Source organism: Rhinolophus sinicus, chromosome 17 (assembly GCF_057876585.1).
Source record: "Rhinolophus sinicus isolate RSI-liver-muscle chromosome 17, RSI-T2T, whole genome shotgun sequence".
Taxonomy (NCBI): Eukaryota; Metazoa; Chordata; class Mammalia; order Chiroptera; family Rhinolophidae; genus Rhinolophus; species Rhinolophus sinicus.
Window position 1 is genome coordinate 154,921,350 of NC_142517.1, and position 18,396 is coordinate 154,939,745.

At 37.2% G+C, this 18,396-nt stretch overlaps 1 protein-coding gene across 3 annotated transcripts in view; it reads right to left on the reverse strand.

Annotated features, from left to right (window-relative positions):
• Nucleotides 1-18,396, reverse strand: part of GRB14 (growth factor receptor bound protein 14) — a 115,488-nt gene that overhangs the window by 23,310 nt on the left and 73,782 nt on the right. For all 3 annotated transcript variants that reach the window (XM_088794686.1, XM_088794687.1, XM_088794688.1), the window contains 2 exons: nucleotides 2,384-2,505; nucleotides 476-550 (listed from right to left, as the gene is read on the reverse strand). In XM_088794686.1, the coding sequence (XP_088650812.1) occupies nucleotides 476-550; nucleotides 2,384-2,505 (197 nt within the window). The remainder of the gene's footprint in view (nucleotides 1-475; nucleotides 551-2,383; nucleotides 2,506-18,396) is intronic.

Below are 18,396 nucleotides of genomic sequence, written 5' to 3' on the forward strand. Positions count from 1 at the left end.
ATAGCTATTACAAATGTTAGTGCATGAAATATATTCTATATCTTTTTCTTTCATTTAATTATAGATATTTCATCACAAACAGCATTGAGGACACTTATCACAAAAGTTAATATTAAACATATGTTAGTAAAATGTCTAAATTAACTGGGAATTTGGATTTTTCAAAAGACTAACATATCTTTAAACACATCACAGAGAAAAGCTCTGCAAAGTTTCCTTTCATGATGCACATTTTTTAAATGTTTAAAACCCTTTGACAGTTGACCAAAACTGGGAAGAATAATATTGTTAGGGGGCCTTACTGATTTAGGGAATTCTTTATCCACATTTTGCTCTTTTCTGTTTAGTTTCACCTCCAGAAAAAATTAATCATTAAAGGCATAACATTTCAAAATCTGGGCATTTCTAAATATGGACCTTAAAGTTTCCCTTTATTGTATTACTACTTACATATTTTAATGAAAATATATTTTACCTGCAAAATCTGTGTGGGGGATATTTCACCATTGGTTTCAGTTGCAAAAGACAGCATATGCTCTGGAAAAAAATACTGACAAAAAGATACAGGTTACATTATCCCAAAACCCAAGCTAGAAAAAGATTAAACTATTTACAGCAATGTAAAACAAACGTTCTTTAAATCAGTGTGTTGAAAATTCACCCCAAGTCCTTTTAAAAATGCCACTCCCTGGACTCTGCCTTCAGGTATCTTAATGAGGAGCTAAGAGTAGGGCCCAAAGTGCCCCAAACACCCTGAGTAGATGATGCTGGAGCAGAGAGATCCACGTACCTCAAGTTACAAAACATTGTCCTTAGGTTGACGGTGTGCTTGCTCCCATATCTCTTCCCTGTGTCCTGCAACCACTCTAGCAGGTACTAAAGGACCATCAAGTCAATTTTATAAAGTCAAGGCTCATAGAAGGAAAGGATATACTCAAGGTCACAGCCCAGTGTAGAGGAGCCAGGATTTAAATTAGGGCCAGGTCGCTAACAGTCCTTTCCACCTATGACTTTTCCAAACTTATTTAACCATAAAATTCACTCAGAGTTTGTCTGAAATAGGAATTCCTAGGCCTCGTTCCTGAAGTGTCTGATTCAGTAGGTCCAGGTAGGTCCCGGCCCCTCTCCCTCCCACAGGTAATTTTTATGATCAGACAAGCTTGGGAAAATATATTCTACTATACTTCCTCCAGGACAGGGATTTTCAACAGCAGTTCTATTACTATTAACATTTGCTCAGATAATACTGTGTTGTGGGGGGCTGTCCTGTGCATTGTAGGATGTTTAGCTGCACCCCTGGCCTTCCTCACTAGCAGCCCTCCCTACCCCCAGTTATGACAACTAAAAACGTCACCAGACATTGTCTAATCGCCACCTCCCACCCCCAGTTGAGAACCACTGCTCTAGGTCTACAAAATGAACATACAACCTTGTTTACATTAAAAAAGAAAAAGATAAAACCAAAAACAAGCACTAACCCATATGTCTTTATGACTTTTAAATTCTTGCTTTTAATAAAGATTTACAATAAGAAAACAGTTTCCCTTCAAATTCTATTTAATTTTTATTAGGACTCTTATTTTCTTTATCAAAGATCATCCCATTATGTTTCTACTAATAGGTTCAAATAAAAGAGAACATAAGAGGTCTTTCAGGGTTTGAAAATATTCTATTATGGTGAGTATCATATATTTTTCATAAAGGATCACTTAAATCTAATTATCCATAACTTAGTATAAAAATATGCTACAGCTGCAGAGACAAAAACAGTTTAAAATAATGAGCCCAGAAGCTATTGTGACTTCTCCAGATCCCTAGTCTTCATTAGAATGTGATGTAACATTTATTTTTGTTTAAAGAGAACTACAGTGAAAATAATATTTACTAGACAATGCATTGCTCTTTATCTCATTTCTACTTAGCTCAATAATTATTGCACTGAAAACAAAATGATTTGGAACAGCAAGACTCATGTCAACCTTAAATTTCTGGATAAATTATAACATTCCTAACAATGATGAATCTGTTTTTAATTTAGAAATTTTCTTATCTAAATTTCCTAAATTCTGTTAAACTATCATATTTTGGAACCGGCTTGCGGATATCTAATAGTTCATTCCCTATATCAAATGTATTTTTTTCCTTAAAAAGCAAGAAGAAGCAATAGTTACCCAAAACTGTGTATCTGAACTTCTGTGATAATGTTGACTAATCATTGTTACAGTAAGAACAAATTGTGACTAATTTTAAAGGAACAGAATTCTTACCTACAATTTACCACATAGGGAATTCTGTTTTATTTATAGTGACTCCTTTCTTCCCATAAAATAAAATTTAACTAATTCATTTATTTTTCATAACTCTTAATGGGGATTTCACTTACCATTGGGTTTTTAAAGAATTCATATTTGGCATAATTTTTTCTAAAGTATAGCTTATTTTCTTCTTCCATTCCCCAGTTAGATAGCACTTCAATCACGAGCTCATGGTCTTCTATTGTTCTTTCTGTAAAGAATGTTTCAGTGAGAACTTCAACGGATGGGTGGATGGGTGGGTGGATGGATGGATGGATGGATGACAAGATAAGACAGGTATGTAGACAAATATCTATCTATCTATCTACACACACACACACACACACACACACATATAGATAGATATTTACATGTAAATTATAAGTTTGATAACAAATCTGCATTAACAATTATCAGAGCTATTCTTTTTCTCCACCTCGTCATGGTGACAAAATTAAAATATTTGCCTCAAGGTTGAACAATTCGGCCCATGAAGAGATTAAAAATTCTGAAAGGTTCAATATGCATTTAAGATAAATAATTTGTATAGTTGACAAAAATTAAAATAAATGCTATGAAAGGAAATATTAATGCAAGTATAAACAATTTTTTAAGAAACCTAATTTCTTGTGGCACTTTATACTTTTGAAACTAATGTTCAGGCAAATACATTTTTTATTAACAATAATTAGGTAGGGTGGGAAGGCACTTAAATGAAGTAAGCAATGACAACTTTAAAGAGGTGACCATAACATGCAAAATACCTATTTAATAAGAAACTGTGACATTCATAGCAGTACTATTCATAATAGCCCCAAAGTGGAAACTACCCAAATGCCTATCAACATAAGAATGAATATATAAATTATGTAAAAGCACACAGGGAATATATTCTACAACAACATGCAATTGTACGGATGAATTTTACAAACATAATATTAAATGAAAGAATTCACACATAAAGAGTACATGCTACATGATTCCGCCTATATAAGATTCAAAACAATTAAAATAAATCTATGGTATTGGAAATCAAGGTAATAGGGATAGTGGGTAAGTGAGCGGGGGTATGAAGGGAACTACTGGGTATGGGAAATATTCTGTTAATCTGGTTTTTGGATACTCGGGTATATTCAATATGTGAGAATTCATCACACTGTCCACATATGGTTTGTTCACTTTTCTTAAGGAATGTCATACTGCAATAAAAAGTTAACGAAAAGTAACTGAAATTACTAACACAAAACAGCCAAATAAGGAATACAGATATCCTCTGCTTGTTTTAGGTGCTTCTAGGACCTTTTAAAAAGTATTTGTGTCTCAGAAATTCAACACTCAGTAGTGATCTGTGACCTGTAACACCCGAACCCTTGAAAGTAATGTCATACTTAAATAGAGCCTTATTCATCTGAAAGGAGGTTTTTGTGAGCGTGCTCAATGAATATGGATGAGTTTGAGCTAAGTGTGTATCAACACTCCAGGTTCTGTTCCTAACTCCGACTGCTCTTTTTCTGTCTCATTGACTAGCTCCTGTAGCTCTTTCTCCCTCCTAAGATGCAGTCCTTGGCTCAACTCTATTCTTCCCTTCTCTAAACTAATTCATGCTCCCCTCTTCAGCCATTATGTTTGTCAAGTTCCTTGAAGTGAAGTCTTTGGCTACAGTTGCTTTCACTCACATTCCAGTCCTAAATGCTACACTTGCCACCACCTCAAACACAGTTTGCCTAAAACCAAAGTCAGTATGGCAGTTCCTCAAAATGTAAAATAATTCCAGCAATTCCACTTCTGAGTATACTCGGATAATCAATAGAAGGGAAAGCAGGGGCTGGAACATATATTTGTACACCAGTGTTCATAGTAGCATCATTCACAATAGCAAAAAGGTGGAAACATCCTAACGTCCATCAACAAATAAATGGATAAACACAATGCAGTATAGATACATAATGGAATATTTACCTTAAAAAGGAATGAAATTCTGACACCTGTTACAACATGGATGAACCTTAAAGGTATTGTGCTATGTAAAATAAGACAGACACAAAAGAACAGATATTGTATGATTTCATTTATGTGAGGTCCATGAATTGGCAAATTCATGGACAAAAAGTAGAATGGTGGTTGTGCCAGGGATGCGGGGAGGAAGAAACGAGGAGTTTACTGGGTTGACAATTTCAGAATGAGAAGATAAAACTTTTCTAGAGATAGATGTTGGTGGTTGCACAGCAATATGCATATACGTAGTCCCAGTGAATTATACCCTTAAAGATGGATAAAATGGCAAATATTATGTTATGTACATGTTACCAAAATTAAAAAAAAAAAAAACAGCTATCTTTCTTTTACCCTCTCAAACTGCTTTTTCCTAAATCCTCCTATCTCCATTACATCTTTCTTTATATCTATCCAATACCCTCCACTCCTTATCCCCAGGCATCAGGAATTCTTCCTCTGAGTATCTTTCATACAACCAAGCCCCTACCATTCCCTCTATTACCATTCCAACTTAAAACTTCATCTTTTCTTAACTAATCTCCAAACCTCTACTTTCTTATTCTTCCAATCCAACCTGGACACTGACATCATAGCAAACCTCACAGAACATTTGTATCAGTGTGACCCCTGCTCAAAAAGCTTGTTTACTGCCCACTTGTTATGAGATAAATCTATGTATTCTGGCAGTTATAATTCAGTCATTCATCCATGTACTTGACAAACACTACTGAAGGCCTACTATGTGTCAGACATTCATCTTGGGGCTTGGAATCTTGTAGTCTACAAAACAAAAATCACTGCCGCGTGGAGCTTTCATTCTAATGGGAAGACATGGACAATGAATAAAATGTAAATCTTAAAAGGTGGCCATAAAAAATACAGAGGAAAAATAGAACAGGGAAGAAGGAGAGAGGAGGGCACAGAGGAAAGGAGTCCATTTTCAATAGCTTGCCGGGGAAGGTCTCATTGAGAAGGTGATGTCTGAACAAAGACTGAGAGAAGAGGGCATGAACCAATCACATTATCCAGAGGGAGAACAAGAACAAAGCTCTTGAGGCAAGAGCAAGGCTGGTATGTTTGAAGTACAGCAATGAGGTTAATGTGGCTGAAGCTGAGTGAGCAAAGGGGACAGGACCAGACGACGGGGTTAGAGAAGTAATGGTGATGCACAGGGGGGATTGGGTAAAGCCCTGCGGTCCATAGTAAGGATCTGGCTTTTCCTCTGAGTTAGATAACAAGTCATTCTGAACAGAGAAATATCATGAACTGACTTCTGTTTTCATTGGATCACACTGGCTGCTGAGTGTAGAACTGATTGTAAAAGGCTTAAGGGTGGAAGCAGGAAGACCATTTAGTCGAATATTATAATCAATGAGGGGAGAGACGATGTGGCTTGGATTAGAGTAGTAGCAGTCCACATATAAGTAGTAGGCAGAATCTGGATATATTCTGAAGGTAGAGCCAACAGGATTTGCTCACAAATCGGATACGGAATGTAAGAGGGAGGGTAGCTAAGGAAGACACCAAGGTTCTTCACCTAAGCTCTTGGAAGAATTGTGTTGCCATTAATGAGTTCAGAGCACTGTGAGAGACACAGGTGTGTGTGTGTGGGGGGGGGGGGTGGAGGCAGAGATCCAGCTGTCACTGAGATATTGAGTGGGAAGTTGTATCCCTAACAATCTTTCTGTCCTTACTTTTGTCTACTTCTCAAACAAACCCATCTGGTATTTCCAAGCTTATGAAACACAGGTTCACATTATTAAACATACTATGTGCTAAGAACGATATATTGTTTGCAACTACAGTGGGAGAAAACTTCAACATATTAAGCAAGATGTTTGCTTATTTGTCTTACCAATCTGTGTTTCTTCATACCAATTACCTCTCTTTACCACTAAGAAAACAGCGTATGTCCTTCCCTCAAGGTACACTATTCAGAGAGGAAAATAATGACACAGATGCATTTTCTTTACTTTTGAGGTTCAAAGTAGATTTTATCCATCTTTGACAAATCATGCTGAGCCAATTCCCCATTGCCTGAGACAGGGACCCACCCTCTATTCTCTGGGAAAGGAGCTGGAGTTAAAGGATTAGTGGAGGAAAGAGCATAGTGAAGACTGCGAGGGAGCAAGATGGTAAGCAGATGGTATAGATCCCAAGTGACCCTGGATCCTTCTGCCTTCCAGAACTAGAAGGCTTTCAGGGTGAGGGGCTGACGGCAGTAAGTTTAATGGTGATGTGTGGCTCAAACCAGATTGGAGCCTTAGGAGGCCTTCAGCCTCACGCACAAGCCCCAAGACTAGCACGGTAGAGAAGCAACAGCTGAGTGCAATGTCGAGGCACGTGAGTCCATAGCCTCCCAATATGGGGAAAGAGCATTGCAACAGTACCAACTCCCCAAGAAGGAGCATGGAAGGGCCAAGAGAAGACAATGGACTTAAGGGCTTTATGTACAATCAATAAACTTGACAGGAGCAAGAGTTTCCAGAACATGAAGAGTGGGACAAGAGTTAGAAAAATATCCCACCTGGTACTTAAATGCCCCACAAGAATGTTGGAACAGTGAAAGTAGATCCAATCCTTCAATTGAAAATATTTTAAACGTGTATGTAACTCATTTATAGAACCTGACTTTATTATGTACCCCAACAAGACTGAGAACAATCCATAAAGTGAACAGATTAAAGTGTCTGTCATTAAGAAGGTACAAGACTGAGAGTCAAAATTAATTCAAGTTACAGAAATAAAAGAAGTTACATCCCTGTAAGTCTCAATCTGAGACCTTTTCCATTACTGTATTTAAACTGTATAATATTTGCAGTAGTCTGAATAATGGCTCCAAAGACATCAGCTCCTAATCTCTGGAAGTTGTAGATGTTACCTTATATAGCAAAGCCTTTCTAGATGTCTTTAACTTAAAGATATTGCAATGAAGAAATTATCCTGGATCATCCATGTCAGCCCTAAACCCAAATGTTAGTATCCTTATAAGAGAGAGACAAAAGAGATTTGACACAGACAGAAGAGGCGAGGACAATGTGACCACATAGGCAGAGACTCAAGTGATGCGGCCACTAGCCAAGGAATGATGGCAGCCACCGGAAGCAGGAAGAGGCAAGGAATGGAGTCCCGCTAATGCCCTCAGAAAGGGAATGGCCCTGCCAACTCCTTGATTTCATCCCAGTGTAATTAGTTTTCGACTTTGCCTCCAGAATGGCTAAAGATTACATTTCTGTTGTTTTAAGCCACCACATTGGTAGTAATTTGTTACAGCGGCCTTAGGAAACTAATACAATAATCTAATGAGCACATTTTATCTCCATTTTACAGAAAATTAAACTGAAGTTCAGAATAACAAACATGTCAGGACTTGAACAGCAGTCACGTGTCAGCCCCAAGTCCGAGCTCCTTCCCTCTGCACAGCATTGCCTGTGCCTTCACTCCAGTTCCCACAGGCAGGGTGGGGGTTGGGGAGGGGGTAGGGCGGTGGGGGGCATGGTGTGTGGGGGGGTTGTCCCTTGCACCTCTGCTGAGTCTATTTATATCCTGCTCATTCTTTCAGTATCACCTAAAATCTCTCATGTTCCTGCAGTTCTCATGTTTCAATCGCCTCAAATTCCTTTATTTTGAAATGTGTTAAATAAATATTTGCTAATTAAGTGAAAATAAACAACCACATTTTGAGTGGAAGGGGAAAAAAAAATAATGGGCAATATTTCCAATTATATCAGTTTTAACCTCACATGAAAGTAACACAAATCATATGCATTTGAACTGCACCCAAAAAGGAAATAAAACAAAATGGATAGAAAAACCAAACACATTTGAACAGCTATGACAAATGTGTAACAAAAGAACTCGCATAGTAATACGTGATCACCAAAGAGTAGAGCAGTCTAGTCAGGGTTTTACTGACCATATGCAAATAAAGCTCAGCATATCAATCTAGAAAGGAAAAATAAGGGATATGGTATCTACAGAAAATTTCACAGAACTATAATACCAATTGTGTAAATAACGTAAGTACTAACATTAGGGAAACATGCTGGTGATTTTAAGAAGAAAAATTTATTCAAATAAAGCTAGCAGAAACTAGAGTATGTAAGAAAGCAAAAGACATACTTTCCATGCCTTCAAAGAAGATTTCTGGTTCTATATATTGAAAATTCGATAACATATAAGAAAACAAAATAAACAAAGTCCAGAGGATGAAATGCAGCCACAGGTTCTTACCTCAGATTCTCACTTGGTAACAGAGACGAAACTTTCTTATTACAGAATCTGGCTTTTTAAAATTGTATTATATTAAAGCAATCTTTTTAAATTTATGCATCCCCATCCCAATTTGGATGCACTGTCATATACCAGCCCCCAACCAAGTCTCATTATGGTTAAAGGATTAATGCTACAATAATCCAAATAACCCTAAGAGGCATATTGATGATCAGTTAATCACATCTTACGGAAAATTACTGTTGTTGTTTTTTTAAAGGCAGATATCTAAGTAAATATAGATCTTAATCGGGAGAAGGTTCAACATGAAGATATGAGATGCCTAAATGGATTATTTCCTCTAAGAGGAAAAGAAAAATGCTAAAAGGAGAGGTGAAAAGTCACTAGAGACCAGCTTTGTTTTGCCTAGGCCCAGGCATAAGACATCATAACCAAGAACTAAGAAAGGGAAAACAGAAACAAAGGAAATTACTAGTCTAGATGGCTTACAATACTTTCTCTTGACTCTTCTTCTTTAGTCCCATTCTTAAACCAAGCAGATTTTAACCAACTAAGTAATCCTACAAATTTATAATGTTTTTTTTTTTTCTTTTTAGGAGGGACCCATGCGGGGCCCATGCGGGGATTGAACCGGCAACCGTGGTGGTGTTATTAGCACCGCTCTCTAACCAACTAAGCTAACTGGCCACGCCTATAATGTATTTGTAAAATATCAAAAGAGAAACAAATCTATTCCATAATGAGGGGCCCTTTGCTGTAACATTTTAAAACAACAGTTTTACAAACTATTACCCAGATGCTTTCTGAGTTACCATTTGAGAAATGACCCCAGGTAACTTTCACATAGATTCATCATCATTATTTTAAAGACCTTATTTTTTAAACTTCATAAATACATCTAAAATACTACATTAAAATATCTCATTAAAACTTCAAAGATACATCTTTTTTTATTTTTGAAACTTTAGGCAATGGAAAGTGAATTACAATGATGAATACCACTCCTACAGTATGTAGGTAGGAAAATAGGAAAGACCATTCTTAATTCACTTCAACTTGGTAACCAAAAAGGAGGAAAAGGGGAAAGGAAGCTTCCAAGAGTGTAAAAAAAAAAATCTTTTTTGAAACAAAACAAGTTTCATATTGCTTTAAATTTATTTTTTGTTTCTGACAGATCAGTGAAGTCTTACAGTTACAGAATGAAATATTACCAAATAATGATGATGACATATAATTCTGTTTTCTACTTAATTTTCAGAAACTTTCTCTTTAAGGAAAAAAAAGAGAAAAAAAAAGTTTCTTCTGAAACTGTTCATTTAACTTCAAAGTCTTTTAAAAAATCTCAATCCTCCCAGTATGGAAAGTGTTCACCTGTGACCTTCTGCCTGGATTTCTTTGCTGAATCTACTGAAAGTACGGCACAGGGCTCAAATAGAAACCTGAGTCCCTACTCTTCTCATCACTTGATAAGAGAAGAAACAAGAGTGGCTTTTACCTCTGATTCACCCAGAAAACAATTCTTTGTATACCTTTGTTACAGGAAACTCCAGGAGACAAATGGTCCTTGTACTTCTCTGCGCTAGGTAGAAACTACATACATTTCGTCAATCTTATTTTCAGATAAAAATGAGCAACCTCTGACCAAGCAAAACAAAAACTGGAGAAGCAAGGAATAAAATAGGGCTCAATTTCTAAAAGGTTCCTTAACCTAAGAAAACTATTTAATACCAGCAAGATCCCCCAGAAAATTGCCACCGCCAAACTCAGCTCCTCAGGTCCATTAAGAGGAAAATTTTGACACTTCAGCTTGATGGGTATAAAGGCCTTAATGGCTCATTCTTCAGCAAATCGAAATCGTCCTCATATTAACTCGGACTGAATGATCACAACCTATATTCACAGAAAGCCTATTTTTCCATGAAGCATTTGCATATATATTATCTCAACCTAAAGAGCTTAGAAACAGCTTCCATACATTCTAAGTTACCTAATGCATCCTTCAAGGACTCAGAGTAAATTTCCATCTGGACATGGCCTGTGATTTCTTTGGCTTCTTTTCTAAGTCTCTTCCTTCTGTGTACATTGTATTGCATCCTCTGAATGCTTGATATAAATACCTTACAACTGAATACAGCTTAGTTCAAAAACCATTTATTTGTCCTAAATCCTAGGTTACAAAGACGTACGTATACACAGAGTTCCAGCTCTGATGGAATTACTGTCTAGTTGTAATAACACGATCACTATGAATACAGTTGCAAAAATTAATATAGCAGCACAGAAGATAGGTGCTTGGCCCAACCTGGGGCTTCAGGAAGATGTCTGAGCTAAGTTTTTAAAAATCTCTTTAAAAGTTGAAAAAAAAGAATATCTTGAAAAGTTTAAAAATTGTGTTTATTTCTTTTTTTTTCTGATTACTAAAATAATATACTTCCATTACAGAAAATTTGAAAAACACAAACAGCTGATAATCACAATCCATCTTTAAACCTGTCAATCAGGAATAACACTTAACATTTCAGTATATTCCCTTCTTGTCTTTTCTCTGGTCTATATGAGTATCTGTGTATATATTTTTCACAAAATTTATAAAATATTGTTTACTTATAAACATATAAAAACACATACATATTTCCAAAATCTTGTGAAAAATATATACTTTTATTCAACCAGCATTATAATCTTACGTTTGCCCACATCAGTCATCAAAGGAAGAACTCCAAAACATAAACAAAAGCTGCATAACTTACATCCTATGGGTATACTGTAAAGTATAGCATTCCCCTATTATTATAGCATTAAGTTTTATTTTTCTAATTGCTATATAGTAAATAGTCCTGCTTCAATAGTCTTATACCTATTTCTTGTCCAAATCTGCTTGTTTCCCACACCCATCCATGGCATGTAGTTGTGGGAGCATCACCTCCCAGGACACAATTCATCACTTTCACTCCTAGTGCTTCCTGTACCGCTCTGTTATTTTCGGGATTTGCCATTTCTTAACGGATATATGAGAAAGGGTGGTGCCAGCAAGTGTCTTGATTGTCTAAGGGAACAGCTTCTGAACCGCAGAAGTCTGAGCCCAGGGACTGGGCATATGGAAGAGGCAGGTGTGTCTCCCTATCTGCTCTCAGATGGAAAGGGTAACTCGACTTCGTAAGGCTGAGCACGGGATGCCTCCAACTGCCTCTCTCTCTCATTTCCCTAGATTATGTCGCGAGCTCAGCTGTCAGTCAGCTTGGATAGCTGAGGGTTTTCACCGTACTTTGTTTACATAGGTATTTTTAGGAAACAGCTAGTCGTTATACTTTGCTGACATTTTTTTATTAAAATTCCAAATAATCCTTGGAAGAGGCATAGCAGTTAGCCAGGTAAAAATGGTTGAAAAGGGATTTCCTGGGAATCTTAACAGCATGAGCAAGCAAAGCAAGGCATAGAAACCAGTGTACGCTGGCAACGAGAGACGGTTCTCTAATCTATAAATTAGAGGAAGGAGGGGTGAGGCACAGGGCGGGAGATAGGAGGGCGGCTCACGTCACAGGTGTTACGAGCCTTGCCAAGGACATTGGACCCTAATGCAAGGAGAATCTGGCCTGCATGCAGATGGGTAACTTTGGTACAATCAGAGGCCAAGGGAACAGGTGTAAGACTAACGGAATACGAGGAGAGAGATGATGAGACTTGAACTCCGGCTATAAGGACGAGTACCAAGAAGGGAAAATCAGCTGGACAAGAGGCAGCTTTAGTTATGAGCACTCTTTACTGGCTTCATATTTTTTATCTCCAACCTTAACATGCTACTAGAACACCAAGTCTCCTCAAAACTCAGGCCAGGCAGACAGAAGTCTCAGGAGAGAAGGAAGTGCAGTGCTACACGTCTTACAGGCGTCACAGTTATTTCTGCTGGCGATGAGGGTGATGGCAACTCTGACGGCTGGTGAATTCCAAACAGCACAGAAAGAACAACTACATATCAGCTCCAGACAACAACAACAACAAACACTTGAGCCTCTGTTGTAAAAGAAAAAGAAAAAAAGTGAAGTAGCAGCTTCAAAGCAGGTGGCTGTGAAGCATCCCTTCACTGCTGCTGTGCACTGCTTCTTTCTGAGAGAGATCACGTGGGTATCGCGGCACACATAAAAGTGGTATAAAAGCCTCCAGTCATTCATTTTGCTTATTAAAGCTACTCCACAATGATAGTCACAATAGAAATCTCAGCTGTCCCCAGCAATGACACTAAAATACAATTAATTCCTCTTGCTGAGGAGTCTAGAGGTATGCGCTTGAGGTACTGTGTTAATTGCCATGGCTTCATACCATGGCTTCAATTAGGGATCAAAATGGGAGCAAGACAAACACAGATCCCATTAAGTTCCAGAGGACTTAAAACTGAAGTTTTTTTCCCCCACCTTCCTCTTAACAATGATTATAAAAACAGAGGACTCCATCTGGGGAACTATAGTGACATCCAGTGGTTGTGAAGTAAAACACACCAGTTATAAAACAAGTTTTTATTACATCGTGAGACAAGGGGAAACATAGTTGTTCATATACTGATGTTTTACACTCAATGTTTATAAAATTGTGTGTCCAACTAGAAACTCATCATAACATCATCCACAGTGAGACAAATCAAGGATTCATAACAAAGTCAGGATGTTTAGCTGCCTTCGATGATTTATTCCACCTATTAAAATTCTCAGCATTCTTTATTAATAATTATGGGCAGAGGATATGAAATATTGATATTGTATTCAAAGTTCCAAATAGCATATTACTATTTATGTCGTGTAGAAATTCAAGAACAAGTCATTTGCAATGTGACCTTCTTGCTCAGCCAAAATAAATAGCTGGCTCTGCTATAAAGTGAACCAGGTTGGGTCAGTTTGATCCTGATAATTTCAATACTACCTTAGCAAAGATTTATCTGAAAATGTTCTGGAGGGTTCAAAATGCAAACTTATAACATGCAAGAGCGATAGAGATGGAAATTTAAACAGAGACGACCCAACAATAGAATCCCAGGAACATTTGCCTGATCTATTGGGGTGAGGAGAAACCAACAGGCTTTCAAGGAAAACACATACACTTTAGAATCTGACAGAATTTAGATCTGTGCAATATTTGACTCTGAGCAAGGTATTTCATCATTGAGTCTTTGTATTACTATATGTAGATGGAGATTAAAAAAAAAAAACATACCTTGCATAGAAACATACCTTGCAGCAGGGTTGCTATGAGGCGAAGTACTGAGAGCATCTACCAAGATTAATGTAAAACCACTCACTCAGTGCCTTGCACGTATAAGATACACATTAACATTAGCTATCACACACATGCATTCATAGTAAAAACACTAAGAAGACTGAAGTTTCTTTGGCCACAGAAAACATCACCCTGAAAACAGACTTTAGATTCCATAGACCTACGATATTTTGAATGTCAAGGGCTCCTTCTTCTGACGTTAGTAATTTGGAGTATGCTTTAATGGATCAGAAGCAACTGTAGCAGCTCATCTACTAACAACACAGAACGTCTCTGAAACTTTCCTAAGCTTATCTTGGACATTAAAGTGAACTAAAGTGCCAAAAACCTTCAACTGTTTTCTATCGCACAAGTCAAAATGTTCTTGCCTGTAAGGCTTCAGGACCTTGTAAACACTAAACCTTATCAATGTGCAGACTATAGGGTGAAGATAGTACAACAGGGCGTGCACAACTAGCAGAAGTAAGAGATGGGCAAGGATCAATCCAGGAAGACTCCAAAAGGTCAAACTCTGCCTTCTGGCCTTCTTAGCAGTATCCTTGAAAAACTAAATCAGATCACACTGCCCTCTGACTCAAAGACCTCCAGTCCCTTTTCCTCTGACTCAGTGTAATAGTCAAGTCCCCCCGCCCCCATGACCTACGAGACCCTCCAGGACCCAGCTCTGCAGCAGCTCTGTGAAGTGCTCTCCCGTTACACCCCACCTTACTGACTCCACTCCAGACACATCGGCCTCCTGTCTGCTTCCTGAACATAAGCACATTGCCTCATCTGGGCCTTTCCACCTGCTGTTGCCTCTGTCTAGAACAATCTTCCATTTCACTGCAAGGCCTGCTGCTGTCGGCTTCAGGTCTCTACTCAAATGTCTCCGTCTGGGAGGCCTTTTCTGGTCCCTCCACTTGAAGTGCATCTCCCCCTCACCTCCCCATCCCCACCCTAGGACTCTGTCCCTCTTCCCTGCCTTCTTTTTCTCCACAGTGCTTATCATCACTTAAGGGACTACACATTTTAGTCACTTTTTTTTTTTTCTCCCCACTAGAATGCAAACTCACAAGAGCAGTGCTTTTTTTCTAGTAGGTTTGGTACAAAATAGTAAATATTTACTAAATTGAGGAACGCAAGAGGGAAAGGCAGGGAGAGTTCCTAGTTTATGTGGAGTCTGTAAAGTGAAAAAAAAACTAAAATACTCAGGATGTATTTTTTAGTGTACACACACAAAGAAGGTAGTCTACAAAAGTGAATGGATAGTATAATTAGAGAGTGTGTTAAAATAGAGAAACTAATAAATGTCATCTCAGTGTTGTAAAATTATGGATAATATTGTTTTCTTCTTGACATCTTTATTTCTCAGTTATTTACAATGAGCTGAATTATTTTTGTATCAAAAATATTTTTTAAGCTAACAGATACCACCCCCGCTCTTTTAGACTTCTTTTCACTGAAAATTCATTATGTCAATCAAAGAAAGGTCAAGAGTATCTCCTGAACAATACACAGAACTGAGTAGCTGGTCACCAAAGTTTTGACAAATAGTTTGTCCACGGGTTCACTGTATCAAGGACACTCACAGAAGATTTACAGGTCAAGGTGTTAGTGGTTCATTCTATGGACAAGGGCATCTGCAGCTACATATCCTACTTAAGCAGGGAAATCCACTCTAGTTCTTTTCCTTCATTTTAACATGCAAATGAAGAAAGTTACTTAATACCACTGAATAGATATTGCAAGAGTATTTATAACCTACAGACCCACAAAAATTAAATGTACATAAATAAACACATCAGTTTTATATATTATGCTGAGGAAGACCAACAGTGGTTATGCTCCTGTTACATTGTTAAATAAAGAATTGGAAGCCGGTAAATCAATTACACATTAGTATTTGGGTAGCGTTAGTGTCTGCAATGTTTCTACTGTTTTAAAGATATAATCTGAGTGAAAAAACAAAAAGTACACAAGTAGCTCTAGAACTAAATTTCTTTCTCGTAAGCTTTGGTCTAATGCATGGTTGATGAAGCTGTAAGACAATATTCTCACACCTTTGATTTTATTTCAGTGGTTTCCAGAAAATACAGTAATGGAGAAATGTATTTCTATTTGATGTCTAAAAGCTTAATTTATTATGGAGCTCAAATTAATTCTCAATGTTCCATTGTAAGCCTCTACATTAAAAGACTTGTGTGTTTTATTCCTTTATAGAATTTGCAGTGGTCTCAGTGAAAACTGCTGCTTGATTTACAGAGTAGATTTTTATTACTGAACTTCGAGCCATTTGTTAAGGATACATTATAGTGACTATAACAAAAAAAAAAAATGTTTAAAAGTCTCCCTGAAAGAAAAATGTAAGAGTATGAAGTATTGTATTTTATATATTACACTAATTAAGAGCTATGTTCCGACAAGCACAAGTAAGTGAAACAGTTTGGAGTACGGCAGATATCGACTGAGAGTTAACACCATATTTCTAGGAGATGAATTATCATGAACAGACATCAAATTAGTCACAAGTAGCAATGAAGAAAGTACAGGTGGGGCTTTTTCTGCCCTTGGGAGGGTGAGGCAGTAAGTCGCACTGCTCAGAATAGCATACTTTCAGAATTCAGGTTTTCTTGGCAGGTATAGGCTCAGCTGTCAAGATCAGCTGACGGATTGTAGTTCATCAACTATCAACTGGGGGTCAGAGAAGATGGGCTGGGGTTCAGATCTTTGTGGAGACTGTCGAACTACAACATTCTTTTCCACAGGCTTCACTCTGGCTTCTCTCTGAGGTTCTGACATATTCTAGGACAATAGTCTTCAAATTGGAAGCACAGAAACACTTTTTGAAGGGCTCAGAAAACGCAGGTAGTTCTAAATGAGCCCCTTTTCAGAATCTTTTAAAAACAGATCCGCCTAAGAACACACCTTTTCTACCAATATCACCTTTATGCTAATTCATAAAGCAAAGGTAAACTTCTCATCTGAACTGAACCTTACTTTGGCTATTGTTCTGGGGTGTAAACCGTCTATGCATCAAACAAAGGGAACATTTTATATATTCGTAGTTAGCTTTGCAAGAAAGTGAATGACCCGCAACTAGATATAAAATTCTCAATTCTTCCAAAACAAATAGACGGAATTAATTCAGCTGTCACTGACAAATTACTTAAAATAACTTTAATGATTTATTACTAAAAGATTTTTTGTGTTTTTTTTTTTTGTTTTTTTTTGACATATACCATATTTTGCCATATATAACGCACACTTTTTTGCCTAAATCTGTGAGGGAAAAATAAGGGTGCGCATTATACAGGGGCAGATCTAATTGTTTTTAATTCTTTTATCTATGCTTATGAGTTTAAAGTGCAACCTTAGAAATCTATAACAATATCCATATGCAAAATAATACCCTGGAATAAGATAATCAGTTTTGTTGAACTTACGATGAACTTGCAACTACGAAGAGTTCTTGGCCTTCTATGATGCATGAATATCGTAAATGTGTTACTGGTACATAAAATTTCTTATATCTTGTATCTGTTCTTGTGTTTTGTAATTATTTGTTACATAAAATTTCTTGTACCATAATATGTTAAAAAAATAAATGCTAAAATTCTTTTGTAATACAAAAACCAAGTACTAAATATAAACAAATAAAAATTTGAATTAAAAAATTAAAATGAAAGATTTTTTCCCCCTGAATGTTTGGGCCAAAAACATGGGTGCGCATTATACACAGCAAAATATGGTAATACGAAGCAGTTTATGGTACGGTAAATAACAGCCCCCAAAAGATATCCACATCTTAAATCCTGGAACCTGCGAATGTTACCTTATATGGCTAAAAAAAATGACTTTGTAGATTGAGTTAAGGGTCTTGAAATGAGGAGATTATCCTGGATTATCTGGGTAGGCCCTAAATGCTACTGTTCTTATAAGAGAGAGCAGAGGGAGATTTGACACAGACATAAGAGGAGAAGGCAACATGACCATAGAGGTAAAGATCTTAGTGATGGTGCCAACAGCCAAGGCATGAGCTGCCACCAGAAGCTGGAAGAGGCAAGGAACAGATTCTCTCCTAGAGCCTCTGGAGGAAATGCATTCCTGAGGACACCTTCGTTTCAGCCCAAGAATCAGTGATACTGATTTTAGACTTCTGGCCTCCAGAATTATGAGAGAATAAATATTTGGTTGTTTTAAGCCACCCGGTTTGTGATAATTTGTTACAACAGCCACAGGAAACAAATACAGAATTCAAAGAATTGAATGGCATTGCCGTAACTTCTTCCTTTCTCAACTACTTAGTATGGGAGCATGTTTTCCAACACTAATATCTGTAAAAATGAGAGAGGAGAGAGAAAATTGTTGCCAATCATGTCTCACTCTAGGAGAAGAATGAAAATTATTTTATAACATTAAAAGATTTGGAAAGAAAGAAACAAAACCCTCAAAAGTTCACAATAGAGAGATGCATTTCCAATGAAAAATGTTTTTTAAAAGGTTAGTCTTTATGTTTATGACTTAAAATGTGAATAAGTTACTTATTTCTTCAAGAAAAATTTAGGATGTATGTTCCCCTAAAGAGAACCACCGCTGTGGGTACTCCCCATGTCTGCCCTACACTCAGTTC